General features: G+C 42.7%; 1 protein-coding gene across 4 annotated transcripts in view; it reads right to left on the reverse strand.

The window, feature by feature from the left end:
* The window catches only part of LOC102374924 (netrin-1), a 118,302-nt gene that overhangs the window by 73,414 nt on the left and 17,053 nt on the right, over positions 1-27,835 (reverse strand). For all 4 annotated transcript variants that reach the window (XM_025212890.1, XM_006031272.3, XM_025212889.1 and 1 more), the window contains exons 2-3: positions 17,427-17,576; positions 12,651-12,704 (exon numbers count right to left, since the gene is read on the reverse strand). In XM_025212890.1, the coding sequence (XP_025068675.1) occupies positions 12,651-12,704; positions 17,427-17,576 (204 nt within the window). The remainder of the gene's footprint in view (positions 1-12,650; positions 12,705-17,426; positions 17,577-27,835) is intronic.

The raw sequence follows: 27,835 nt of genomic DNA on the forward strand, positions 1-27,835 counted from the left end.
TGGGCACTTGGTATGATGGGGCCGTGAGCTGCCTGAACCCTGGCCACTCAACTAAGGAGAAGGGCTGGCCATCGACAGCAAACATCTCCCCAATGCTCTGGGTGATCTTGCTCACCCTTGCAACGTGCCTCACTTTCTGTCCTCCTTTCCCCCACTATTCCAGGGTGGCCTGCCTCTGCTTTGGGGGGAGGGGGCTTTGGAGTGAGAGGGGGACTTCCCTTTGGGCATGCTCCCACTGGTGCCAGGCTGAGGAGGAGCAGGAGAAGCAGGGGCAAGGGGGTAGCGCCTGCAGAGATGCATCAGCATCCCTGTGGTGCCCATGTGTTTTGTTCCCTTGCCCCAGCTGGTTTTGGCTCAGCAGTGCAGGCAGATAGCGTATGTGGGATTATTTGCCAGCTCAAAATTATCCCAGACCACACAACCCACTCACGTCTGGGGTGTGGGTGCATGTGTGGATGCTGCAATTTCCCCCTCCTCAGCAGGCAGAGGCATAGCAACAGGAGGAGAGGACTCAGCTGAGCCCCTTGCCTCTGCAACCTCTACCTCAGTCTCCTCTGAAGTGCCTTCTGGGGAAGGAGACCTGGCCCTAGGGGAAACTTGAGGGGTGTGGAGCACAAACTCAGCTGATTCCCGCTCCTTCCCCAGAATTTCCCTTGCTAGGGCACTCAGATCCGATCCAGCTCTTCCTCTGGCATTGGAAGGCTCAGCATGGGAAGTGAAATGGGGGTGGAGGAGACTGTCATGCTGGTGCTGGTGCTTGTTGTCATGGTGGTGATGGTGGGATGCGGGGGGGAGGGTTATGGCTGGTGCCCTTGCAGGGTGTGCAGTCTGAGGCACAGGCAGTGGCATTGGCACTGCTCCCTTCTCCTTGCTGCTCCTGGAAGCCTCATGCCTGCTAGTTGTAGGAAGGAGCTTACACCTCTCCCTCTACCCCCTCTTGTGCTCCTCCCTGAAGGCTTGCCAGCTGCCTTTCCGGCATGCTTCATGGTGTGTTTCACAGTGTCTTTTTTTTATACAAATATATAAATGTATCTGCATTCCTATATAAATTCTATAACGTGTGTAGTATATGCCGCAAGGTATAAATGTATAGAAATAAAATATAAATGTATCTCCCTTCCTATATAAATGTTATACTGTAATTTCCAATATAATTATAAAATTGAAAAGAATAAATCAATGACTATAATAATACAATAAAAGGGTCTAAAAGAAAGCAAAAGGTATTGTGGAATCCCACTTGCAGTACTAGGCAAGTAGGAAATCATTCAAATCAATGGCAGTAGTAGCCTTCGTTGTCTAACACTCCTGAGCTGCTCGAAGACACAGCTCAGTACCTGTCAGACTCCAAGGCAGAAAGCAGGCCAGGTCAAACAATGATCCCTTTTATGCTGTTTTTCCATCCCTCCCCCAGAGCACTGGGATTGGAAGGGACCTCAAGGAAGGATGACAGTCACTGGCCAGCTATACAGTCAGTATGAAAGCGCTCCTTCCTCTACTTCCCCTTCCTCTCCTTACTTTCTGTTTTCCTGCAGGCAAGCCCAGCTTGAGCTTTAAAACTCGAAATGTTTTGAAACTTTCAAAACGTTTGGACTGCCCTTGTTTTGTTTTAAGGCTGTTTCAAAGCCCTTCGTTTTGTTTTGATTCCACTGTCTCGAGCTCGAAACAAGTCAAAACAACATCAAAATGAAACAGCCGGCAAAATTTCGCACAGCCCTAAAGTATACATCTCCAGCCAGGGTGGCATACAGTTCAATTGTTGATCTTACATGTTTAAAATATCTGAAGGATCAGGATCAAAGCTGATCCTATCACTAGTACCCTTAATGTTGCAGTAGGGAGAGGAAGAAAATCCAGAATAACTTCCTGAAATAAGTGGCATTGTCTGGATTTACACTGGCCTAAATGAGTTCAAAACCTGACCTAAGGGATTTGTCCCACTTAATAGCTTGCAGCAGCCAATGTGAGATACTAGAAGACAGTGAGCTCCTTGCATCTCTACCCAGTTGTGCAATGACGGGGCTATCCACTTGTGCGATGAGGATGTTTCTTAAGACCTGCAGTGAACAGTTGACTCTCCCTTCCACAAGTCTGCTCTGAGTTCCCATCTCTTGCCACGTAGTATTATTACTGCACATAGCATTGTTACTGACCAAACAAAATCCAGGCACAGAATTTTAAAATCCTGCAACTGCCTTTGCCTCTATGGGTCAAACTCCACATAAGTTATTGGGAGTTTTGCCATTACCTTCACTCAGAGCAGGAGTTAGCCCAATGATTTAGATAACTGCTCCAAAGTGGCCCTAAGTTTCAAAAGACTTGAGCTTTCCCAAAGTCTGAGGTGTCTGAGCAGTTGTGTTGTGGATAATCTCTGATTATTCCTGCTTTGGCTCAGCAGAGTTGCACAGACCAACTTTTCCAAACCAAAGTTTCCCAGTTGTATTCTGTGGACTACTGGAGTTCTTGGTATGCCTGGCTGATGTAAGGCAGGTAGCTGACTAGTTGCACAGTGCTGATTTCCTCCCTTGTTCCCATCTGCTAAATCAGATTAAAAGAAGATATGCGGTAACAAGAATCCTCTCCTAATGTCACTTTTCCATGTAGTATTTGCTACTACCCAAATATTATTTTGGCCTACAGACTCATAAATGGGATGCTCTGAACACCTAAGAGTACTAGTGGAAACTTCCCTCTCTCCCACCAAGGTGGTTCTTGATAAATTGATTAATACAACTAAATAATGTGGTTATCTATAGTATCTGTAACAGCAAAGAACTAGAGCTGATGACCCAGAAGGGCCCTTCAAATGTTGCATTCCTCTGTATTTCCTGTAGCAGCCCCCCATAAATTATTTAACCATGTTGGATTACTTAGACTTGATGGCTACTGGTGTATCTACTAGACAGATAAAATTAAACCCCTGTGAATTTTTAATCCAGGCTGGAAAAAAAAGTTTTTTTCTGAAATTCAGAAATAACGTTAATGGTTAATTTATGATGCTCATGTTGATGCTGACTCCCTTAGGTGCATTATTCTTTTTGACTTCCCAGTCCTGGCCAGATCCAAAGGCAGACGTGCTAAAACACTACGATAGATGCTATTTTCTTTGTTCTTTGGTCCCACTGGAGAGACAACATATTTGCAAAGTCTTCCAGCTCCAGCACAAAGACCCAAGAAGGTCACAGAAGAAGAGGAAAGCTTGCAGCAGAGACCGAAACAACAATCAGCATACAGCAAGTTTCCATATGTCTAAGGGAGTGCTGTCTATTGATTTCCCTGACTGTGGCAGAGGGTGATTTAAGCCTTTGGATGTGACCAAAAGGCCTGAATCTGGGACATGTTGAACCCCTTCTGAGGGACACTAACCTTTCTCAGCTCTCATAAAAGTTAGGGTGGGTTTAGGATGCTTAGTACAAGCCCAGGACTAGGTCTTCACAGGAGCAGGAGAGATAATTCTCCCTCATGAAGGAATGATGCTTTTAAATTCATGTTTTCTAATATGTCCGATAAAGTGTGCCTTTTCTCAGACTGGAGCCACAGCCTTTGTTTTTAGGGTTTTTTGTTTGTAGGTTTTTAGGTTTCTTTCCCATCAGAGACTTAGAAACAAGAACAGTCTCAAAAGACTCTGAACAGCTTGCAGGGTTTTCTTTCCCCCTTAAAACTACTTCAAATTATTCTTAAACAGAGACCAGCTGCCTGTTTCCCAACTCAGAAACAGATTCTGGAAGATATCAATTATGCTTGCACATCACAAGAATTATAGCTGGGCCTGATCCAACCTTTGTACTGGATCTGCCCCAAGCATTGGGAAAGTTTGAATCGGGAGTCAAACTTTGTGTGTGGTCCCTATTTCTATAATGGCCACGTAGTTCTTTCCACAGTTGATCAGTTTAACCAAGATGTGGGAAGACCCTGACTAATAAGCTATATTGGGAACTTTGCAAGATAGAGAGAGCTATAGGGTTTGTCCTATGCCCAGAAGTCTCAAGGGTGTCCTTTATTGTCACTTTACCTAAGCAGGACCCTTCCTTCCCAGCAGATCAAAAGGCTAAACCCAAACCCAGGACCCAGCCTCCTCACTGAAATTTCAGGTCTAGACTTGAAAATTAATAGACCTTTTTTGAGCTGAAAGTCATTCAAAGCTGCTTCTAACCCCAAATCAGTTGTATGTATTTATTTAAATAAACTGACTAGTTGAAATCATCCACCTAAGGTAATGGTTCCCAAGCCAGTCTAAGCAAGTATTCAGATAAAAGAAGAACTGACTGACAGGAGTATAAAACTTTCCCTCATACCTCTCCCTAAAACAACATTATTTTTCCTTTGGCTGATCTTCTTTCTGCACCTCAATATTCTGGATGGGACTACATGTCAAAAAAGGACCGGAAATAGAAAAAACTGTGATCACTCCTGGCCTGGCCAGAAGTGAGAAGCACCCAACAAGATAGAACAGCCTGTGCTGCAGCGTGTGGAAAAATATTATATAGGACCGCAACTTTGGCCTGCTTTTCCATGTTGTTCTGGATCTTTAGGGCCAAACTGTACCGTGTGCAAGTCCACTAAAGCCAATATTGTTCCACCCACAAGAGATGAATTTGGCCCAAGCTTTTGAGATTTGCCTAGCATTGATTAAGATCACTGGGGGGAGGCTTCTACAGTGGTTGGCTAGGAAGCCCCAAAGATATAAAAGGGGAAGTAAAGTGAGCATCTAATAAGAACTGGCTGCACAAGGCCTCCAGCTAGGTTTCTTTCTGGATTTCAGTCTCTACAGCCTTTTGCTGTTCACAGGAGCCCTGGCTGCTTCTCTTATAGCAGAGTAGCTTACAGAGACTCTGCCTTATAGATTGCCTAGGAAATGCTGTGAATGTCAGCAGGATGCCTGAGAGGATGTGTGCAGCGCTGGAATCTGAATGGCGCCAAGATCCAGAGCTGTCTGACGCTTTGGTCAGATAATCAAAAGGAAGGAATAAAATATGGGAGGTTCAAGCTCCCCGGACGAAACAGTACTTAAAAAGTCTAATAAAAATCATTATAGAAAGAATTATTATCAGGCACTGTGGGATGCCTGGCCAATCAGATTGCTCAATTTGGCTGAGCTTTCCTTGTGCTTTTAAAGAGAGGGCGCCTTGTGCTACGATCAGCTTCTGAAAAGATGGATTGTTCTATTGTAACTGATCCAGACAGAAGAATGGGGAAATCCTAATTTAAAACAATACAGGAGTCCAAAAGACACTGTCAAGTAATTTTTCATAGTTTCTAGGTTGTTGGGATTCTGGGTTTGCTCTCCAGTCTGTTTGTAACTCTCAGCGGTTTGAAAAAAAGAATTTCTTTCATGATTTCAATGCTTAGCTGAACTGAAGCCTTTTTCCCCCTGTTGATTTACATTTAAAAAATAACTAAACTTAATAAGAGTTAGAATTAGTCATATATAGCCTGATTACTAAATAAACCATAATTAGTGAGATCTATAGACTTGCAAGAAGCATGTGGATACAGCCATAGTGTGATGTCATCATAGACATGAGTGAAGCAATCAAAAATAACACATGCTGTTGCTGTACTTGCAATGCATGGCCTTTAGGACCATGAACTGCAAAATACCTCAAAGTGCTTTACAGTTGTTGTATACAAGGATCATTTCTCTCATCACAGAAGTACCATGCTAATAGGTACGCTGAGTACTTACAGTGGGCTTTGCAGATTCCACGTGCTGTAAGAAGTGGTAATTACCAGTAGATTCATCATGGCTGGTACACCAATCTGGCTCCATGCCACATCTTTCTGCGGGAGGAGGGGCAAATGGTCTTTCCCCTGTCATCCTGTCTCAAGGGAGGGAAGCTTTAGCTTAAGCAAGGCATTGGCACAGGCTGCTAAAGGGATTCACTGAGACAGCACAACACCCGGCCTCTCTGACCATGCCCCAGGCTCAGCCAGCACTCTCCATTGGTCTCCTGTGGGCTCCTATAAGAGGTTGTCACCTCATGTCCTTCTCTGGTGATACTTTTGTCTTTGTGGACCCCGTGCTCTGCTCAAAACTGATATAAGACAGAGGTGAATCTGTCCTAGTAAATAATTTATCCTGACATGATAGATTCATAGATTTATCGAAGTAGGGTTGGAAGGGACCTTGTAGATCATCAAGTCTGACCCCCTGCCCTGGGCAGGAGAGAAAACCGGGCTCAAATGGCCCCAGCTAGGTAGACGGCAAGCCTCCTCTTAAAGACCCCCAAGGCAGGAGCCAGCACTACTTCCCTTGGAAGTTGGTTCCAGATCCTAGCAGCCTTGACTGTGAAGTAGTGCCTCTTGATATCTAGTCTAAACCTACTCTCTAACAATTTGTGGCTGTTATTCCTTGTTACCCCGGGGGGCACTAGGAGGAACAAGGTCTCTCCCAAACCCTGCTGGTCCCCCCTGGTGAGTTTATAGATGGCCACCAGGTCCCCCCTCAACCTTCTCTTGTGGAGGCTGAACAGGTTCAGGTCCCATAGCCTCTCTCTGTAGGGTCTGCCCTGCTGCCCCTGATCATGCAGGTGGCCCTCCTTTGGACCCTCTCAATGCTGTCCACATCCCTCCTGAAGTGCAGCGCCCAGAACTGGACACAGTACTCCAACTGCGACCTGACCAGTGTTGCGTAGAGGGGGAGGATCACCTCCTTGGACCTGCTCGTGATGCATCTGTGGATGCATGACAAGGTACAGTTAGCCCTACTGACCGTGACCTCGCATTGTCAGCCCATGTTCATCTTGGAGTCAATAATGACTCAATAAATATCAATGTAAATTCAGAGTTAGTCCACAAAAGTCAGGATAAAATTGGAGAACTATACAAAATACATCAAGGGGTTACACCTCACCCTTACACTCTGACACTGTCACTGTGCTTTATGGTGGGAATCATTCCCATGACCAATGTTCTCTTAGGACTGGCATCCTGGTCCTAACCCACTCAGAACTGGCTATGAAAATCCATGTCTACATCTTTTAGGCTCCAGAGGATGTGTCTACACATGCATTAATGTGCCATAGTTATGGTGCATTAAGTTTAGTATTTGTATAACCAAGTACTAAATCAATGCACAGTAACCAGCATTACTGTGCACATGTCTTTTTAGTGACACTATTGCACAGTTGGTTAATAATACTGTGTACTAGCATATTAGCACTGTTTGTGCTGTGACATGCTACTAAGCAGTATTATCAGGCTATGCACAGTTAGTATCTTGTGTAGATGTGCCTAGTATGTCTGTATTTACTGGCAAGGCTGTGATAAAAACACAAGTGTTTTGATAAGGAACTTATCTCTCTTTAATCCCAGCAGTGCCTTGTGAACAGGCTGAGGGGCCCTTGAGGCATAACATCAAAGCCATAATATTCCCTGGAGTTGGGAGAGACTGTTAACTTAATCTGAAAGTCACTGTTAAAATAAGACTCTGGTAAGCATCAAATTCAATATTCATCTGTCTGAATAACAAGGGTATGACCTGAATTCTTTTTTTTACTAAGGTGCTTGAATCTGCAACGGTATTATTCAAAAAGCAACCTGCTCTTTCTCTTAATGGGGCTAATGTTAAATTTACAGTGATGTATACATCCAGGATTAGCCCCATCACTGCCCTCTGAGAGATACGTTTGGGTCCCTCAAACAGAACTGGGTTTATTCCCTCACATTTTATGGCCAACTCAGGTGATGCCCACTGCATTCAGGAAGCACTCTACTTTGTTTCTATCATTCTAGTGAAGCCTTCATGAGAAGCGTGAGCAAAGTCTTGGGATTACTTTACTATTTTATTCTTTGATCTATATAACACAATAGTATACAATTTTCTGGAGAATGTCCAGATTAACCCTTTAGATGCTGCTCTTCTTGGCACCCGTTATATTACTGTTTTCCATTAACATGTCATGGAAACCCTTAGGATGTATGTTATATCCTATGCTGTACATTCAGCAACAGAGCAGTTGTGTGCTCCTTAGAAGTACTTGCTTCATGAAGCAACACCAGCCAGTGTGTTCTGTGTGAGCGTAGGTCATTCATTTGACAGCAGCATGGATGCTTTCCAACTGAAGCAGGTAGCTGCAGGTATGTCCCACCTGTAGGCTACTAAGACACTTATAGCCCAATAGCTGGATTTTCCTAGGCTAGTGGGTTTCAGAGTTTCTAAAATCACAGAACCTTTTCATGTCACTTCTGCTTACCTACCACCATCCTAAAGACTGATGCAGAGCCAAGCACCCCAGCCTGGCAATGGCAGTGCACTGCCTCCTAGCTTGCCTTGCAATCTCTTTGTAGACCCCCTGATGACCTATGACAGATGATGATGATGAGCCCCTGGGTTCTGTGGGACGCAGTTGGAAAAACACTGTCCTAGGCTGTGCAGCAGCTATCAGGCAGAAATGCATTCAACCTTTATATTGTAATAGTTTAAAAAGAATACGTGCTTTCACAAGTTCTACAAGTGGCCAGCTTTCTTCATTCTTTCACAGCATGATACTGAAAATAGGGAAATATTCTGGAGCATTTGCTAGTATTTAGGAATACAAGAATAAACAGATGCTTTCCATCTGGAGAACTTAAACAGTAAAAGCCATTTCTTTGTTGTCTCCATCCCTTTCTGAGGTTCACTTTTTCACCAGTGTTGAACTGCAGGATGATTCATCTATGGCCAAACTTGGGTTGCTCCTTTTTTCTAAACAAGAATTGTCTGCAATGACTGCCACAGTTATTGGTTAGAAAGCAAATAAACTGCAAATAGAAATGTCAATTTAAAATGCAATTCTTTTTTGTTCTGAATTCTACTTGAGCGCTGTCAGAAACCATGATCAGCCATGTGGCATTTCTGTTAGGAACACGTGACATTTCTAGTAAAAACTTCCATACCCCAGGAAGGGAGCTATTCTCTAAACTAAACATAGTTCTCTGACTTCATATTCACTGATAAGAAAGTCAGAGAACTGTGTTTAGTATTGGGCCTTTTGCCCAAGAACAGATGCTATCAAATTGGAGTGTGTTCATAACAGAGAAGCAAATATAATGAGAGGCTTAGAAATAAGCTTCTGGAGGAGATTTCAGATTGGAGAAGAAAATGGTGAGAAGTACATCATGATTTGCAAGAACACTTATGGCAGAAAGGGGGAAGTTTCCTTAGTAAAAGAGGATAAGACAAGAAAGATTTGACTACAGTAGAAGAAAGAAAAGTTTATACTAATGTTTGTGAAATATGAACAAAAAACAAACATCCAATGTTTTCAAATGTCTGCATGCCTACCTGTTACTAATGCTTTATTTTTTATTGTTGAAACACTTATGAGACCTCATCTCGTGTATGAAATCAATAATCTTAAAATGATAGTAAGAGCCATCAAACTCACCTACTGTCCGTGGAAGCACTCATCAAAAATCTAAGTTTTGAGTGGTTTGGTTTTGTACGTACTCCTTTTGTGGACAAATGAGTTTACTATTCAGTGGACAGTCTTCATGAGGCACACAATAGTATAAAAACTTCAGGCTGTCAGATACTGCTTAAACAGCAGTAGATAGAAATAGCAATAGATTTCCCTTATTTAGGGCAAGCTGAGGTTGAAGACAAGTTGAAACACAGTGTTGTTGCTACAGTGAGTGTAGTGCTTTAGGAAGAACAGAGTTGGGGCTTAAGAGTCTGAGTGGACTTTAACTTTCCTTGACATTACAGACTACAGACCTTGTCCATTCACTTTCCAGGTTTCACTGTCCTGGGAAGAGTTACTAAGTATGCAGCAAATGTGACCAGCCTGAAAGTTCACTGGGTGAAAAGCCCTGCCATAGAGCATAAAGAGAAATTCTGAGTTCAATTCAAGGTGACATCCATCACTTTTAGTACAAAATCCCTAATTTATGAATCCTCCCACATTGCTGAGACAAAAGTAAATAACCTCCATTTCTCAAGACCTGTACAGAGAGAGCACTGTTCAAACAGTGCAAGAATCTACAAGCATCCAAACATAATAAGCTACCATGTCCATTTTCCCAGGGGCCTCTTGCTTGCATTGCAGTCACCTGTTGAGATAAGTTAAAAAACATGGAAACTGTGTAGAAATCTCTGGAAAATAAATCTGTGATATGGGGCAACCTATTTTCATCTCATCCTCATGTAAATCAGGCATGCCTCCTGGGGAGTCATTGGAATTGATCTGGAATAAAGTTAGTGAAAGTGGTGGGAGACTCTAACAGAACGTACACAGCTTATGTTTGTTTCCAGTTATAGGATAAAGGAGTATACGGGGGATAAAAAAAGAGGATTTTCATGTCAACAGCAGACTCTGGTCTTTTTTTAGAAAGATTTAGACTTATCCTAGTTGTGAGACATTGTATAGAGGCCTGAGAAATCTGGAAAACATTGCAAAAAAAACACAGATAACTAAAATGTTGGCAGTCATCATCACCAGGCTACATTTCACAGCCCCTTGAAGTCCATTGCAATGATGTGGCAAGAGTCCAGATATTCCTGCTCCAAAGCAGAGACTGCTAGTATCTGAGCTAATGGTGAATCTCCCCTGGTTCTTATTACTCCTGAAATGGTGATCTCTTTGAGCAGATTTTATTCCATCTAAAAAGCCAGTGGTATATGTGCACCTGTGTGCATGTGTATGAAGGTGCATGTGTGCACGCACCCATACCCATGCACCCACCCACCCACACGCACACATGCATACACACACACACACACATGCATGCAGGCGTGTGCGCGTGCATATGTATGTCAGGGGATTATCCAAACCCTCTATCCCAGGCGAGGCTCAGCTAATCTGACAGTGGAGGGTGGGTCTTTTCTAACCTTGGCTGAGTTGAAGAAGGCCCTCTGTCATGAATATCAGTTCGCTGTAGAGGAGAAGGTCTCCATCCTGCCTGCCCATGAATGTTTGGATCTTGTCACAACCTTGATTAAGCCACAAACTCACCAGATGCTGAGTTGGTTCAATCCCTTGAACCTCTGTGTTCTCAAACTTACCTTGGCCTAAATCAGCAACAACACTGTTTCTTACTTGGTGTATCTCCTGGGCATGGGATTTCTGTCTGCTACCCTGCCCTAGAAATGAGGCCCTGGGGGCCAGCTGCCCTAGGCTCCAAGGACCTTTGCTGACCCCCCTCCCCGTGAGATTCCCAAGTAACCAAGCCATCTCCTAGGACCCCACCCTTATCGGCAATCTGGATTTCTAGTTTAATGCTTCCTCAATACATGATAGGTATTAAACATAACACCCAGAGACTGTGCACACAGTCCTAAAACAAGTTATTATCTACTTATGATTCACAGGAAAAAAAGTAGAAACATGCCATTATCCATTTCCATGCCTCAGTTTCCTCACCTCTCTGGAGAGTTTTTTGGCCTTGAGGAAGAATTCTCCAAGGAGTCTACAACTGCTCCCCTCTCCCCCAAATACACACCTTCATGACTTCCTCTGCAGCAGAGACTCTCTCTCTCTCTTTCACTCTCTCTCTCGCCAACCCACTATGAAAGCACATGAACCCACTATGAAACCCTATTCCCCTTTCCTGTTTCAAAGCTTTGGATGCATGTCCATGAGTCTTTTTTTGATTTACCCTGCCTTTGTGGCTATTAAAGGCTGGCAACAACATTTTAATTTCTTTGTTATGCTTGGGGACTTTCAGCACTCCAAACCTCCCTGCAGCTAAACTTGAGTGCTTCAGGTTTCAGGGATCCCATTGTCCTGAAGTGACCATTAAAATTGAAGCAATAACCATTATTCCTGGTCGAATCGTGGCTGATTCAAACTACATTTAGGCATTCGATGATGCAGTAATTTCCTAACATTAACCAGAGAATTCCTAAACTGATCAGAGATTCCCCAAATAATCCCTTCCATTTTCTATATTAGGGTTAGAAAGAGCCCAGTGCTATAGTCCTGCTGGAGAACAACTGAACTGGGACCCTGGCACCATGAAACAAGCAAAGACTTGTAAACATGGAGATAAATCTTGATCTCCAATCCTTAGTTCATACTGATGTGGCACGTCGGTTGCAGGTACTGCACTAGGTATCTTCAAGTAGAAGGCCATATTTATGGGTGTATAAATACAGACCCTCAAAAAAGTCTCTTAGTTTTATCTGGGTGTTCACCTGGTGCAAAGCCCTAGAAAAGTCTACCTCTCTGAACATCTGCACAGAGATTATGAAGATTGAGCAAAGACACTCTGAGCTTTAACCGGTGTTAGCTTATCCCAGTATATGTAACAAAACCAAAGGAATATGTGGAAATCCAACTCCAGTCCCCTCTACACCAAAACGGTTGTCAGTCTAGATGATTATCTTAAATGACACTTAAATGTTTAAACTGCAGCAAAGCAGATTACGATTAAGTCTCAGGGAAAACGCCTGCTGTCAGATCAGTGGGACAGCGGAACAAGCTGCTCAGGGAAGTTGTGGAATCTCCTGCACTGGAGGATTTCAAGAAGCTGGAGAAACATATGAAATGCTTTAGGAATAATCTATCCTACATTTCCACAGGGGGTTAGACTAGATGATCACTGAGGTCCTTTCCAGAACTATGATTTTATGACTCCCTCCAAGCAACTGCTTTCTTGCCCCCCCTTTACAAAATCGATTTTCCATGAATGCAGCCTGGGCTGGGTTAAAAAGAAAGAAGACAACATACCTGCAGGCTCTTCCGTGCTACTAGCTGCAGTGGTGGGTGGAGCAACAGGAATCTCTGTGCAGGGGGGGGAAGAGAAAAATGAAAAAAATGAGGGAGAACATTGTATCACACTTCAATGAGAGTGGACTGATGTCATGCTTGATTTTACTGACTATACCTATGTGGCAGTTGCTTTCACAGTTTTACGTATGTCAGAGTGAGGCAGCAAAATGTTACATGGGAGAACCAAAAGCAATCTTATGGGATACAGAGGCTGCTGCTCGCATTGCCCAGGTGGATATAAAATAGGAGCTGAGAATTTGTCACAAGGATGGACTATAGATGGGATACAGTAAATGGTCCTAACTTAAATTAGATGATTGATTCTCAAGGCACATGGACAGCTCTTGTAATGAAATCTTTTCTGTTTAGAGCAAAGCTTTGACATTTCTGTACATTACTAGAAATCCATATAGGAGAATACAGAGTATCAGTTAAAATCTGTCATGTGACTATGAGAGCTGGATTTACTCAGAGGAGAATATAATATATATTAAGGCTTAAAATCTGGCTATCCCTGAACTTGTGTGCCTCCTTTTGAAATAAATATAAACCACACTATACACTGCTAATGTTTAGGTTCAAGGGTATATTTATGACATGGTCATTTCTGTTACTGTAGCCTGTGCAGACATGTAACAATACCCTGAGTATATTGTCATTTATCACACAGACTGGGCAATTACATAGATGGAAATCTCCAGGATTTGGGATGGTAAAATTATAGGCAATGGTAAATCAGAGAGTGATATCAGAAAGTTAAACACACTCCTGTGGGACAGGTGCAGAAATTTGGCTTAATCATGCTATACCTGCTCTCTCTGAGTCTGTGACTTGGAGAGGATGTTTCATAGATATTGCCCTACATTAAAATTTTACAATAGGCCGATTGGCATTTTTTAAGGATACAAATGTGGTACTATTTGAAAAAAAAAGAGAACCGTGAGGAGAACATATATATATATATATATGTTCTGTTTTATATATATATATATATACATCTATTGTATTATATGAAGGTGTTTCAGAAAGTAATGGCAATTTTGAAATAAAACTATTGTATATGCAATTCTCTACATAGTCGTAAACAATGGGTACATTTGACAATCAGTGTTCCCCACTGCTGTGCAGCTTCCCACTCGCTGCATACACAATGTTTTTATTTTGAAGTTGCCATTACTTTCTGAAACACCCTTGTTTCAACAATACTACCCCGACAAAATTGTACTTGTCTACTTATTAGGGGTGTGTGAAGCAGGCCCTATTCAATTTGGATTTGGCCCAAATCAGGGACAGTGATATGATTTGTTGATTCAGATTACTGACCGTGATTTGATTTGGCTGAATCCAAATCTGAAGATTTGATGCTGATTTGGAGAATCAGCGATTCAGACATAGACACAGTTTTAAATGTTTTTTCTAAGTACCTTGAGGTACCTCTGCGGCTTGTGAACACTGCAATGCTGGGGTGCATGGAGCGTCCCACAGGAGTGTGGGGGGCCCTCCATGTGCTCAGTGGCGAACCCAGAAGTACTTCCAGGCGACTGCCGGGTCTGCCGGGAAGTGTGCTGGGCCCCACCCCCCTATACTGCCCCAGCTCAGTGATCAGCCATAGGGGAATCCCAGGTGCCCCCTGCACTCCCTGGTAGACCGGGAAGTGGACCAGAAGTGCTTCGGTTCCACTTCCACGTCTGCTGCCGAGAGTGCTGGGAAGCGCCCCCCCATGTTCCATGCACCCCAGCATCGCAGTGTTCATGAGCCCCTGCTACCTAGAGGTATGTAGAAATAACATTTAAAGCTGTGTCTATGTTCGAATTGCCGAATCTTTCTGAATCTCTCTGATTCGATTCAGAGGGTTCCAATTAGATTTGGAGAGATTAAAGGGTCTCCTGATTCGATTTGGATTCGGAGATTCAGCCACTGAATCGGGTCAACTCTCCACTGAGTTGAATCAGGGACCAAAGCTTCGCACAGCCCTACTACTTATGCTAGAAGTATTTTTTCTCATTACAGTTACTGCAAAGGTAGAGTAGGCAGGTATTGAGACTCAGCTGGCAAAGTGTCATAATTTATTATATATGTGTGCATGTATAAAAATACTGGTCATTGCATAGTGGAGCAGGACTTTATAACCAGCCCTAGGTTCTGAAATTATTCAAAATGTAGTTCCCTCAAAATCTGGGTTCCTTAAAATATTTACAATTGTAAAGAATCAGTAATAAGTTTTCAGTGGGATTAATCATGGAAGTGTTTAAAAGTCTTTCAGATCTATAATTCTTGCTATCCCTGCCACAGGAGAGTGCCTTCATGTTCTTTAAATTAAACGAAGTATTTACAATCAGACATCCAGACACTAGGTGGAAGCCTACTATTCTCTTAGTCTGGCACTGAAACAGACTGACTTCTTAGCAGGCTGATTCTGTGAGCATGAATATGATCCATGCAGTGCTGAACCTATGCCTGTATGATCACACTGAAATTCTGTGTCTGTCTGTATTGAGTGCCATGAACCGTAAGGCAAGTGATGCAAGGAGCTACTTACCGTCTGATTTACCATGGCAGTCTGGATTGTTAGCAATAAACCTTTGTGCATACTTGTTGCAAAGCAACCGGAGTGTCATTATTATGCCATCTTGGGAAACAAGCATCTGGTTATAGCTTTTACCGTATCATTGCATCATGAGGAAGAATGAATCTCAAGTGAACAAAATCCACCATGGAATGCATGTTTTATTCAGTAACAAGCAGTAGAAAGGGGGCATCTCCCCATATTTAAAAACAGTCATCATCTCAAAAAGACATTGGGAATGGCCAGTGCTGAAATAGACTGGGTCCTGGACAAAGACTTGATTCTTTCAACCTTCATCTTTCTTTCTTTTTCTTTACACCAGGAAGTTAGCACAGACAAGAAAGGCTACTTCTACTGCAGTGGTAGCCCCACTGCTTTCTCCGACTGCTGTACTTTTATTGTTTTATTTTGTTTTGCTTCTTACAGCCATCATTTTGTCATTTGTTTTTTTTAAGGGAGGTAGAGATAGAGTAAATTGACAATCTATATTATGTGAAGGCACAAAACTATTCAGCAGCAGCAAAGACAACAGGCAGCGGAGGGAACTGTTCAGTTAAGGAGATTTAACATTTCACAAAGACACAGAATGGGCCATGGCTACGGGTGCAGATGTTTTCGATCTGCCCTGGGCTGGTTTATATAGGGATATAAAAAGAGGGCACACAGTTTTAGAAAGGAAGGCATTGTGACAAGAAATATTGGAAGCTGCAACCTAGTGTGTTTTGCTGCTGCTGTTTTAAACAGTATTTAAAACCCAAACAAATGTTAAAATATAAATAAGAAAGTCAAATGTCCCATATCTCTGGCTAGATTGTGTGAGTGGAAGGTCCCATTTAACCGTTTGGGTGGGCATACCTGGGGCTCTTTTCAATATATGATGACAGCAACTGATAATAATGAACCCAGGTAACTAGCTGGTTTCAGCTGAAGAACCTTGACAATACAAAGCAATGTGGTCTGGAAGAAGTGAAAAACATCATAGCAATTTAAGCAGGATTAAGATAGCATTGCAAAGGAAATATATATTCCGGTCTCCCTCTGAGCTAGGGAAAGGTCTTCAAAGCAAAATGAATCATTTAAACTACTCAGTCTTTAGATGAAATAGGTTTTAGATGACACTCACATAACCTAGCCAGTCTAGCAAATGAGATGCATGTAAAATGTATATGTAGTAGGCATACAGACACCTATTACATGCAGTCTAATTAAAATTTCACAAATGTATTTTCAGTTGAGGACTAGTAATGGAACATATGAAACCTTGTGTTAGTAATCACTCAACCTGTTATAATCTCAGGATGATGTTACAAGTCATCTTTAAACCATTCTAAACCTGCGGGTGGTGTTTAAGTTAGAACAGTTTCAGAGCAGCTGCAGGTTAAGGCTTAATGTGACCTGACCTGCAAAATTTTGACTTACCACTAGAGAGCCTGGTGAGCAGGGGCATGGCCAGGAGCCAGGACTTTATCCCTCCTCTGGGAGCAGACCCCAGGGGTTAAGCGCACTGAGAGTGTGGCGCCTGGGAAAGCATGCCTTTCTGGGCTCCATGTTCTCACCACATGCAGTGCTAGGAAGACCCTTCCTGGTTACCTCCCCAGAAATGTGAAAGGCTGGAGAGAGAGGCTGTACCCCACACTTCACCTCCACTTCTCTTGGGTAGGGGAATGCTGCCCAAATGTAGGGCAAAGGCTTAGCCCTCTGAGTGGAGGGCCACATGCCTGGCACCTGGATGAGAAGTCAACGGTGTGGTGCCATGTGGGCTGGGATCATACCCACTGAGGGCAGGTGGGGTGTTGGCTTGGGGCAAGTACAACCCCCTGGGCAATACAGCTTGGGAGGGGGAAAGTTGTACAGGGGTAGCTGTGCATCATGGGATGCTAGGTGACTGCAAATTAGTCACTTTATCTCCATGAAGTAGACTAACAATATTCTAAACTCAAGCTAGGTAGAACGCTTCAGAGATAACCCTTGCCCAAACTGGTGTAATTTTAAGATGCTTAGAGGCTATCTAGCACAGTTTACCACTGTTTAATCCATGGATGCTCCTGTTTTAAGTGCCTTTAGAATGGTTTAAAGGTAGCCTGTAACACTACCCTTAGTAGCTGAGGTTGATTTTTTATTGGTTAATTCCACTATAGTACAGACTTCAAAAAGAGTGGTCCACATACTTATGCACGGGGCAATGGGAGATCGGCTTTGCTGGTAGCCTTTGGCACATCGATTGCACGTGATGCCAGTCACACCATCTTTACAGGGACATTGACCTGTGGTTTGATTACAGGTTTGGCCAGCTGCACCCACGGGATGGCAATCACATTCTGTGGGGGGAACACACAACAAGAGGTCAGAGGTGGAGAAAGGGGAGGGAGGAAAGAATGTACAATGTCAGTTGGCAATAGCACCCCCTATACTAGTCCAGGGCATGATTCCAGATGTGCAGGGACAAGGTAGAAGCAGCCGTGTCTGCAACAGGGTTTCGCCTTCTCAGCAATCAGCCCAATCCAACACTTGTGCATTAGTAGAGCCAGCAAACACATCAAACTGAAACAAAGATGGCAATTTACAGCGGTGGATTTGAATAGCCATTGCTCTGTTAGGCAAATCAGAAATCCAATTGCTGAGAAAGCATCTAAAATAATTACATATTTTTAAGACAAACATACTCCTTTGTTGTGGCAAACTGAGTGGGAAGTTTTAGCATAAAACTTCTTTGCCTCCCAACCTGAGCAGACTGGGTAGAACTGGGTTCTTGAAATGCTGCTGTGAGGATGCTGCTGTGAGGATATCCATCTTTCGATGTTGCAGTTATGAATTCCAGAAGAGTAAGAGAGTGGTTCCATAATCAGAGCAACAGCAGAGGGTAAGACAGAGAAAGGTAGCAATACAGGAATCCACAGTGTCAGCTCTGTTAGCACACACTACAAAGTCATGATAGACATGCTACTGGCCAGTGTCAATGTTATAAAAGAAGTGGGCAAATTCAGGGTATACTTGGACACCCACTTGTTGTGAGGACCTGTATGTGGAATTAATTTGGTTTCAGAAACAACAAATTTATTTCATGTTTCACATAAGAACCTCCTGTTAGTACTTTCCCTTTAGCTCATCCCCAGCAGCTGGTACTGCAGGTGTAGGAGGGAAATACCCTTATCCATCGCATGCAGCTGTAAGTACCTGTTGGTACATCCTGCTGTTCCATTCCAGCTGGATGGAGGTTTAAGTGCAGATTAGGGAGATGTGAAGGGCTTGTAAATGCAGCACTTGAAAACACTCAAACCTAATTTCCAACAACGTATCTTATTTTTGCAGCTGTTCGTAAAAAGCAACAGAGACTGTTACTATCACAGCTCTTTGTGATTACAGTCTCAGAGAGGTATTAATATCCCTGCTTTCTAAATGTTGCACATTTTGAGTCAGGTTGTGGCCTGCCCCTGCCCAGACATGCAATGGGAATGAAGATGTAATGAGCCTTCCTTTGTTCCTCTAGCAGTCTCGTATAAGAGCTGGCCATTTGGGACCATTTTGTGGCTGGCAGGACTCTATCACACTGTCAGGGACAGAGCAGGTCTCCTGATACACTCTGCTCTTTCATATGCACTGTGACTCCCCTTTCTTATGTTCTGTAACCACTCCAAGCATGGTGCTTCTCTCCATTGCCCTAGCCAGTTTAGCATTAAATTGCTCATTTTACTTAGCAAACTGACAGCCCTTGTATTCAGTACTTCCTTCATGCTTATTTCTGAAGCTCAGTGTGGTATGTAACCTCTAATGCATGGGTGTCAAAGATATGGCCCATGGCTCGTATCCAGCCCGCAGTGCCCTATCATTCAGCCTCCCAATGCTTTCTGTGGGTCTTGGAGTTGATTCATAGGTAGCATGTGGGGCATATCAGATGGCCCCACACGCTGCACATAGTGCCTACTTTGGGACCGCACCACACGCAGCACCCACTCCAGCATGTGTCAGCACCTTGCTGGATCCAGTGGTGGGTCCCAGAGTGGCTGCCCCATGCAGCGCAGCCCCAGAGCAGTGGAGTGGCCGCCATGTACAGTGCAGCCCCAGAGTGGTTGCCACATTTGGCACATGTGGCTCCAGAGAAGTTTTCACTGACGATTTGTCCAGTGGATCTCCCCAGTGTTATGTCAAGTGCTAGGGTTTCTGACATTGTCCAGGGGAGCAACCTCACAGCCTGTTAACTCACACAGTCAGGAAGTTTGTCCTGGGATAAGTCAGGATGTTTTGACAGACAGTCAAAAAGCCCAAAACTGAATCATTCAATCTTCACAGGTTAATTTAAGATGCGTAGATTGAACCAACAAGCAAGTGAACAGACATTCACTTTTGATTCAGGAATGCAGCCACATGCCTGCCATAGTTCATGCCAGAAGCTGGGGGTGCTAGAGCAAAGCACCCTGGGATGCCATGGGACTGTGAGTTAACTTGAATCTGGAGGGAATCTGGGACAGAAGTTCAATAAATCAATTTAACCTACATAAGTTAAGTTTTATATTATATCCATCCAGTTTATCTTAAACAAGTTTCAGTCATTTTGAAAGTGGTTTAAGTGCACTGAACTTCTGTTGTGTTACAGATTTGAACCAGTTTCTGATCACTTGTACTGGTTTATGTGTAATTTCTGTCCCTAGCCCTGGAGTCCAGCCTAAACCTTCCTTTTCTCAGTTTCATCCTATCGCCCAACCAGTGTCTGTTTCATCTATTTGGAGTATAAATGTTGGACTCTAGCTATATATCTGCACAATACCCAGCACAATGAGTACCTGATATTTTCCTGGGGCCCCCAGAGGACCCAACCAAAAAGTAGACACTTTTACTACCATTATTATAATTCCTAGCTATAATCCTCGTGTCTCTGTAATGAATTTTCATCCCTCCCTCATAGTCAAACCCCCTTGGCCAGTGGATTGCCATCAAGACTTCATACCTTGTCTCTCCAGTCCAGTTATCTCTTCACCAGACTCTAAGAGCTAAGTATTTCCCAAGAGTGTCCTGAACATAAGTGTATAGAGAACTCTGCCCTTGCATCTCTTTTGGGGCAGCAAGTTACACCAGCAGCCTGGAAAAGCCCCTCGCAGCCATGGCACAAAGACAAAAGCAGAACTGCTGGTCCTCTTTACTCTGATAGCCCTGCTTTATGCATCCACACTTTTGCAAGATACTAAACGGCTTCTCTCCACTTGTATAACAGTCAAGGGAGTCATTTTGTATTGAAGTTGAGGGGATCACAAAACAAGGCACGGAGCTGCTTTGCAGATATGGGCTGCTGCAGTCTCTCTTGGTTTTCTTACAAGAACCTCTTGTCCTCCCTCTGGCTTCTCTTTCCCCCTTCACACCTCCACTTCCCAGCTTCTTGTTTCTCTCTCAAGTTCCCCATGCCTCGGCTCCCCATTTGCTTCCCTTTTTTCCTTGTCACCGTCCCTCTGCCCTCTCCTTGGGACCCAGCGTTGACCTCACATTCCCCATGCCTCTTCTCCCTTTCTCCCAAATTCCTTTTATCTTTATCCAATTTCTCTGGTTTCCATGCTCTTCCACTTTCAGTTTCCTGCACCCTTAACTTCTCCCCTGAATTGAAATAAGGGCATACTGGGGTAGGGAAGCCACCTTGTCTCTGCTGCCAGCTGCCCACAGAGCCATTTCTGCCTACAGCTGAGCAGTTTTCCAGCTGGTGAGGGGCCCCGCAGAACAGTGATGGCGATAGATAAGAATAAAGGTAAGGCTGCATACTGCAGTCCTCCATTCTTCCAAAAGCCTTTTCTCCACTTGGGAAGTTAGGGGAAGGAGGCACAGTGCTTCCTTCTGTGAGAAAGTTGGGATACAAAACAATGCCCCTTCTCACTTTTTCTCAGGTCCATAGGAAAACAAAATCATCATGATGTGTGTCAGGATGACAGAGGAGATCTCTCCTGAAGGTATCTGCTTTCAGTAGTGTTGGTTAGAAAATATTTATTGTTATTGTTGTATTTTTTTGTTCTTTTCCAAAGAAGATATACATTTTCCACTGAAAAATCTCAAAAGAATGTTTTGGGGTTTTTTGTTTGTTTTGGTTTGGTTTGGAAAAGTTTTTGGTTTGATGCTTTTTTTTCCCCTCCCACTGGAAGCCTGATCCTGGACATCTTCAGAAAATGTTTCATAGTTTCATAGTTGTTAGGGGCAGGAAGGGACCTTACAGATCATCGGATCCAGGCCCCTACAAGAACTTTTCTTCTGGGCAGGCTTTTAGTAGGAGGAGCTAATTTGGGGGGCACTGTTGGGGGAATTTGTTGTTTATTACATATTATTTTATTTTAATATTGGGGTTTTTTTTATAATTTATCTTAGCTTTTATTATAAGCCTCCCTAAGCCTTTTCTGGGGAGGGCAGAAAATAAATCTAATACATAAATAAACAGAAAATGCCCCGTATTGCTGTCCCCAGTGTGGTTTGTTTTGGACATGAGCCTGTCCTGTATGCATAAGTGGAAACTGTCTAACCTGTGGAATGGTGCATTATGCATATAGCACTGTGTTCACAAGTCAGAGAGAGACAGCTTCAAACCCTCTCTAAATGAAGGTGGCCTAGAAACCAGGCCTTTGGCTTCATGAGCAAGTACCCTAACCCCTAGGATTTGGAGCTAAACCATGGAGGATCCTCTCCTCCTCCAGAGGCTAACACCTGCTAGCGATGGGTTTTTGGCTGGCTGTGTTTTGGGGACTGAGGTAGAGACATGCATCCAGAATGGGCGCATATATGCAGTTATGGACCTGCCTGGCCAGTGTATAGCTAAATGTGCATGCTCATTGTACATGTGCAAGCTTACCCATACCCAGTGTAGTGGAAATAGTGTAGTGGAAATAGCAAACTGTCTCTAAGTGGCAAGAATGTCTTGTACATGGCCACTTAGATACACAGGAAAAATAAAATTCTGCCCCATATAAATAAATGGGGCCACCCTTTCACACTACAATACCTTTGCACATCAAGCTCAAAATTGCCCTGGATAGTTTTTACAGACATATCAAGTATAATTTAACTTGTTGCTTGCTGTTATCTTTTCCTCCTGAGGCTCTCAGCATTGTTAGACATTATTATACTTTGCTCATGCAAATTTTATATATGAAAGGTCACTATCAATGGCTCCATTTAGTCTAACCCTTCCTTAAGGCAGAATCATCCCTGTCTCAACCATCTCACTTAACTGTCTTTCTAATCTGTTCTTAAACACTTTCAAAGATGGAGATTTCATAACCTCACTAAGTAACCTGGTCTAGTGCTAAGTCACTCTCATAGAAAGAAAATTCTTCCTGATTTCTAAACTAAATTTCCCTTGCAATTTTCGACAGTTACTTCTTGTCCTATCCCATAGTCAGAGAACAGTCTATCACCATCTTCTTTATAAGCATTCGTATATTTGAAGACTGTTATCAAATCCCCCTTCAATTTTCTCTTTTCAGACTAAATAATCACAGTTCTTCTAACCTTTCCATTTAAGTCATGTTTTCTAGACACAGGAGGTGACAGTACCTCTTTACTTGGCACTAGTTAGGCCTCCTCAAGAGTATTTTGTGCAGTTTGAAGCTCTGCATTTTGAAAATGATGTAGAGAAAAGGGTCCAGAAGCAGGTAACAAAAATGATAAAAGGCTTGGAAGGCAAACTGTATGAAGAGCAGTTGAAAGAAACACTTATGTTCAGCTTGCGGAAAAGGCAATTAAGAGGTGACATGATAGCAGTTTTCAAATATCTGAAGAGCTGCCATAAATAAGGAGGAGAACACCTTTTTCTCTGTTGCTGCACAGAGTAGGGTCTATAGCAATAGCTAGAATTTGCAGCGAAGTAGGTTTATATTGGAGAGCAGGAAAAACGTCTTCATTGTTAGAACAGTGAGGCAGTGGAACAGACTGCTGAGGGAAGTTGAGGAACCTCCATCCTAGGGAAGTTTTCAAGAAGAGATTGGACAAGCATCAGGCAGGGATGATTTAGGAATAGCTGTGCCTGAAGTGCTCTGTAAAGACCAGCAGTTGGAAGCTGCTTCCTCCCTTCTCACTCCCCAGATTACCAAGAAATCAAGAGAAGAGCTGTGCAGCCCAGAGGAGATGGATATTATAGAGAACCATGGTGAGCAGTAGAAAAAGGAAGTGGCTCCTCACTTGGCTAACAAGCTGAACAATTCATAAATGCCAAAGGATGAATGGAAATGCTATCTTATACTGCACATAACTAACAGGTAGAACTCATGGCTGAAAAATACTGTAGCAAAGGCCCAGCAGCAGCCCTATGAATGAGAATTTCTGTACTGTAGTTACACTTGCTAGGATTAAAATATACATGGGACATAAACACTCCTGTTTCAGGACACAAGCCAACTACTGACTGACTGCAATGATGAACACTCGAGTCTTGTTGTCCAGGAAATATGGGAGAAACATGGGGGGTTTTTGGCTACATTTTTATTTTAGTCGAGAAAGATACCTTTCTTCAAGGCCCTTCTTCAGGTCTGGAAAAGAAGAAAGTTCCCTGAAGTCATGCTATTGTCTGTTGTGGGATTTTATATATTCCTCTGAAGCACCCAGTGCTAGCCACCACTGTACCCAGGGTTCTGGATTTTGACAGGCCATATGTCTGTTTGAGTATAGGAACTGGTGTGCTTTTATGCTTTATCTGAGATTAAAGTGGAGTTTTCAAGTTTTTGAATAAAAAAAATCAGGACTGTGAATAAGAGTATGAGAGAGAGAAATTCTCTTAGGAAGCATTAGAACTTGTTAGGATTTGTCTGGCTCATGGCAGGTCACCAAATGGCCATGACAAAAATGCAAATATTTTTCCATCCTTGAATTTTCATCACGGGTATTCTCAGCCACTAATCTCCACACATGCATGTGTTGAAAGATAAACAGGAGGACAAATCTCCAGGATTATCTGTTGTTGAGTTTGACATTTCTGAGAAGGTATCCAGTTCTCCTGGGGCTGGGAGACTGAAAGGACTTTCAATTTTTGAGAATCACCATTTTCCTGCTTAAGAGAATGCTCTGAGGATGATACAAACTCAGTTTCATGGGATAAAAAAGCTTGATTGCACGGTACAGTTTGGCTTTCTTCATTACATCACATCTGAAATGATAACATCCTGACTTTCAGACCTTCTAGATATAAAACCCTAGAGTTTGAAAGATGGGCATTGTGTTTTACAGTGGAGAATAAAATCTCAATGAAAATGTTGAATTAAGGTTTGAAAAGTATATATTCAGTTGCAGTAAGCTGTTTAAAATAACGATTCAGGAAGTTCTCTCTGTTCAGGAAACATGCTTGTCTGTGCTTAATTTATGCCCTTTTGCAGCCAACATGGATTAAAGGCATGCTAAAAGTTAAGCATATTCTTAATTTCTTTTCTGGAATCAGATCCATTGTGTGCTCCCCTTCTCAGTCTGCCAGTCATATGGAATCTGGAAGTAGTGATGATCAGAACACTTTGACAAAATAGTTTTCCATTAGAAAATAGTTTTGTTTAAATCAAACTTTGAATGGGGACATGTTTATAATAAATGAATAATGTTGGCTTTTTGCTTTTTTCTGAAACTGTTAAAGCGTTTCATTTGACTTTAATATTAAATGTATACATATATTTAAAATTATGTAATATGTAATGCTTATATAAGAAGGTTCAGCATTATCTAAGGAAATATTTCAATAGTTCCCAAACGAAATTTGTCAGAATTTTTGTTTAACGAGAAATTTCAGAAGTTTAGCTTTTCCCTCCATCTTGGAACAAAAGTAAATTTCATTATGTCTGACCTTCCTGCAGAATATAAATTTCAGTTTTCAACCTGAAATGACAGTAGCTTTCCCGAGACAGTGAGCCAAATTCCTCCGGAATACCGTGTTCAGTAACTCATGCATCAGTTAACACTGATTCTACGGAGTTTGTCTATCTTGGGATCAAAGATGCACAAAACCATTTGAAATCTGTATTATTACTACCTAAACCTACAACTGGGAGTGGGGAGGGAGAGGAGAGGGCATTCATGTGAAATTTGACTGTAGCCTTAAAACTTTGCCCCTTGCTTTCCAGAAGATGTAACACCTTGGAACCTTTTTTGCAGATGTGAAGCAACACCTCAAAAGAGGGAGGGCCAAATCTTATTTACCTCCATGCAACTAAGTGGCACTTATGCAGATATTGGATTCCATTTCTTGAAGTGGGGAAGGAGGGCAGCACTAGCATTTTGCATTCTAGTAGTTATGGCATTTGCCCAGGAAGCAGAAGACCCAGATTCTGGTTCCTCTTCATCCAGGGATGATTTGAACCTGGATCTCCTACTTCCAAGCAAAGTGTTCTAACTAGCAGACTAGGGATTACATATTAGCCAGCTCATTCTAGTCTAACCCTCTTGAAGCTGGACTGCTGAGCAATCAGGAAGGGAAGATATGTGCTACCAGGAAGAAGCAAACAAAGAGGGAAACTGTAAGTCAGCAAGATGGACTGGACACTGCATTGGAAAGAAATGGGCCCTGACCTCTGCTCCCAATAAGGAAGAAATTATCTCGCTATTCTTTATGCATCTTATCCAATAACTATTAAATACAAGGTGCATAGAAACTATGAGGGACAGAAACAAGTGCTAGGACCTGCTCTCTTCAAAGGTGCTAACACACACTCCTTCCCGGTGAGCAATGCAAACTCAACCCCCGCAGGTGTCCTATTTGGACAGATCCCCTAACCACCAGGCTACTAGACTAAAAAGTGAGAGGGTCTGCCACTCCTGCCCTGTCAGAAAGTCACTATTTGCAACTTTCCTCCTGCTACATCTTCAGGAACTTCCATGGAGTTGTGTGCGCGCCTAGGCATTCCTCTTCTCCCCAGAGCCTTCAAAGACATAGTACAGCCTTCTGAGCATATTCAAATGGGTACTGCAGGAAAGCATGGTTCTGCAAAGGCAAATGGAAGCCAAACTGCACATAAGTGGCAAAAATTGCATTTACACAGCTATGTAAGTGCCACTTATGCATATAAAGGAGAAATGCCACTTGATTTGGAGATTTGTCAGGAAAATGTTACCCTAATCTGGTGTAGATAGTTTCAGTTTGAGAACTAGACACATGTGGGCTGCTGCAGGGAGGGGAGATTTACATCTTGATTATATGCTTGCTCCTAATGGGCAATTCACTGCTGGAGAAGCAGATAGCTCTTCCTTCAGAGTTTCCCACAGAGGCAGCACATGGATGTTGTGGTACGAACTGTGGAAAGCGAATGCTCATGGAAATGTGCATGTCTTAACACCCCTTAGACATTTTTCTTTCCAACCAGAACTGCTACCTGGAAAAGGAACTTGCAGCAGAAGTCATGTGACCTCTCTGTGTTAATTCTGAAACCTAGTAGTGACTCTCTATACTGTAGTGATGTGGTTAACTACTAGCGCGCTGTTGATCACTTCAGAAGAAATGTTGAGCTATTATGGTATTGTGAGCAGAATTTACTGTTGTTTTCTTCATGTTTACATCGTATCCCCTGCGTTTGTCTGTGCATCCTTTAGTACTTAAGAGATCCAAAGGTTTCCAGCTGGCAAAAACGAATACATTTTCTGATCAGGTAGAGGCAAATAACTCCATTCCATTTCCAAGTGCACCTGCGAGTGTGCTGCTCCTCAGTGTCCTCTCTAATTTCCTGTTCATGGAACAGGAACTCAGGGAATCCAGTAGTTTTAGCAGCAGCATCAGTGGCTTTTTAGCTAATTATTTCTAACTTCGCAGCTCATTTCTTATACCAGAGAGGCTTAACAATGCCTCTATTAAGCAAGAACTTGGATTAATCCAGAAAGGGCTTTGAGCAACTGTAATTAAGTCCAGTCTTTGGAGATGCAAACAATGGAATAATTATAGGACTTTGAAACAAACCCCACACCCAAGAGCCTGGAACTTCTCTGCCTTATATTGAACTGCCCACAGCTGATAATCTATAACTAGAGATCACTGTATTACTGAAGCTTTAATAATGTAAAGCTTAGAAGAATTCTCACTGATGCTAAACTTAAAGTGTTTGGGTTTTACTGCTGCTATTATGCAGGTGTTATGTATGAGTACTTCAATCCCTATGGTTATCAATAATTCTGTTTGCATATCACACAAGTGTAATTAATAAGCATCCAGTAGATGCAACTCTAGTAACACTGCTGGGCAAAACAGTGAGGTTTTAGTGTATAATGATTACAGGGAAGTTTTTCAAGATTCATGAGGGAATGAGGAGCAGAAGACCTATTGACAAAGCACATTTACACATGTCTCTTTATATACATAGGGAGAAATGTCTCCCTCTCTGAATTCAAAAACAAATCTTCCACTGACTTCAGCTGAGCCAGGATTTTACCAATAGTTTCTGTTTCAATTCTTTTTCTTTTCAGAGGTGCTTTGGACATAGAATATCATTACACCATTCGCCCTGTAATTGTTCAGATCAGTCATTCTCTACTCTTCCTACTCAACCATGATCCTTGATTCTTAAAAAAAAATGTGGGCAAAGAATCTTTCTATTCAGTTTGGATCAACTTTCCATTGATTCTCTCTCTACCATATTTGTTCTTGGGCGGCTGT

This window comes from Alligator sinensis, unplaced genomic scaffold, assembly GCF_000455745.1.
Source record: "Alligator sinensis unplaced genomic scaffold, ASM45574v1 scaffold17_1, whole genome shotgun sequence".
Classification (NCBI taxonomy): domain Eukaryota; kingdom Metazoa; phylum Chordata; order Crocodylia; family Alligatoridae; genus Alligator; species Alligator sinensis.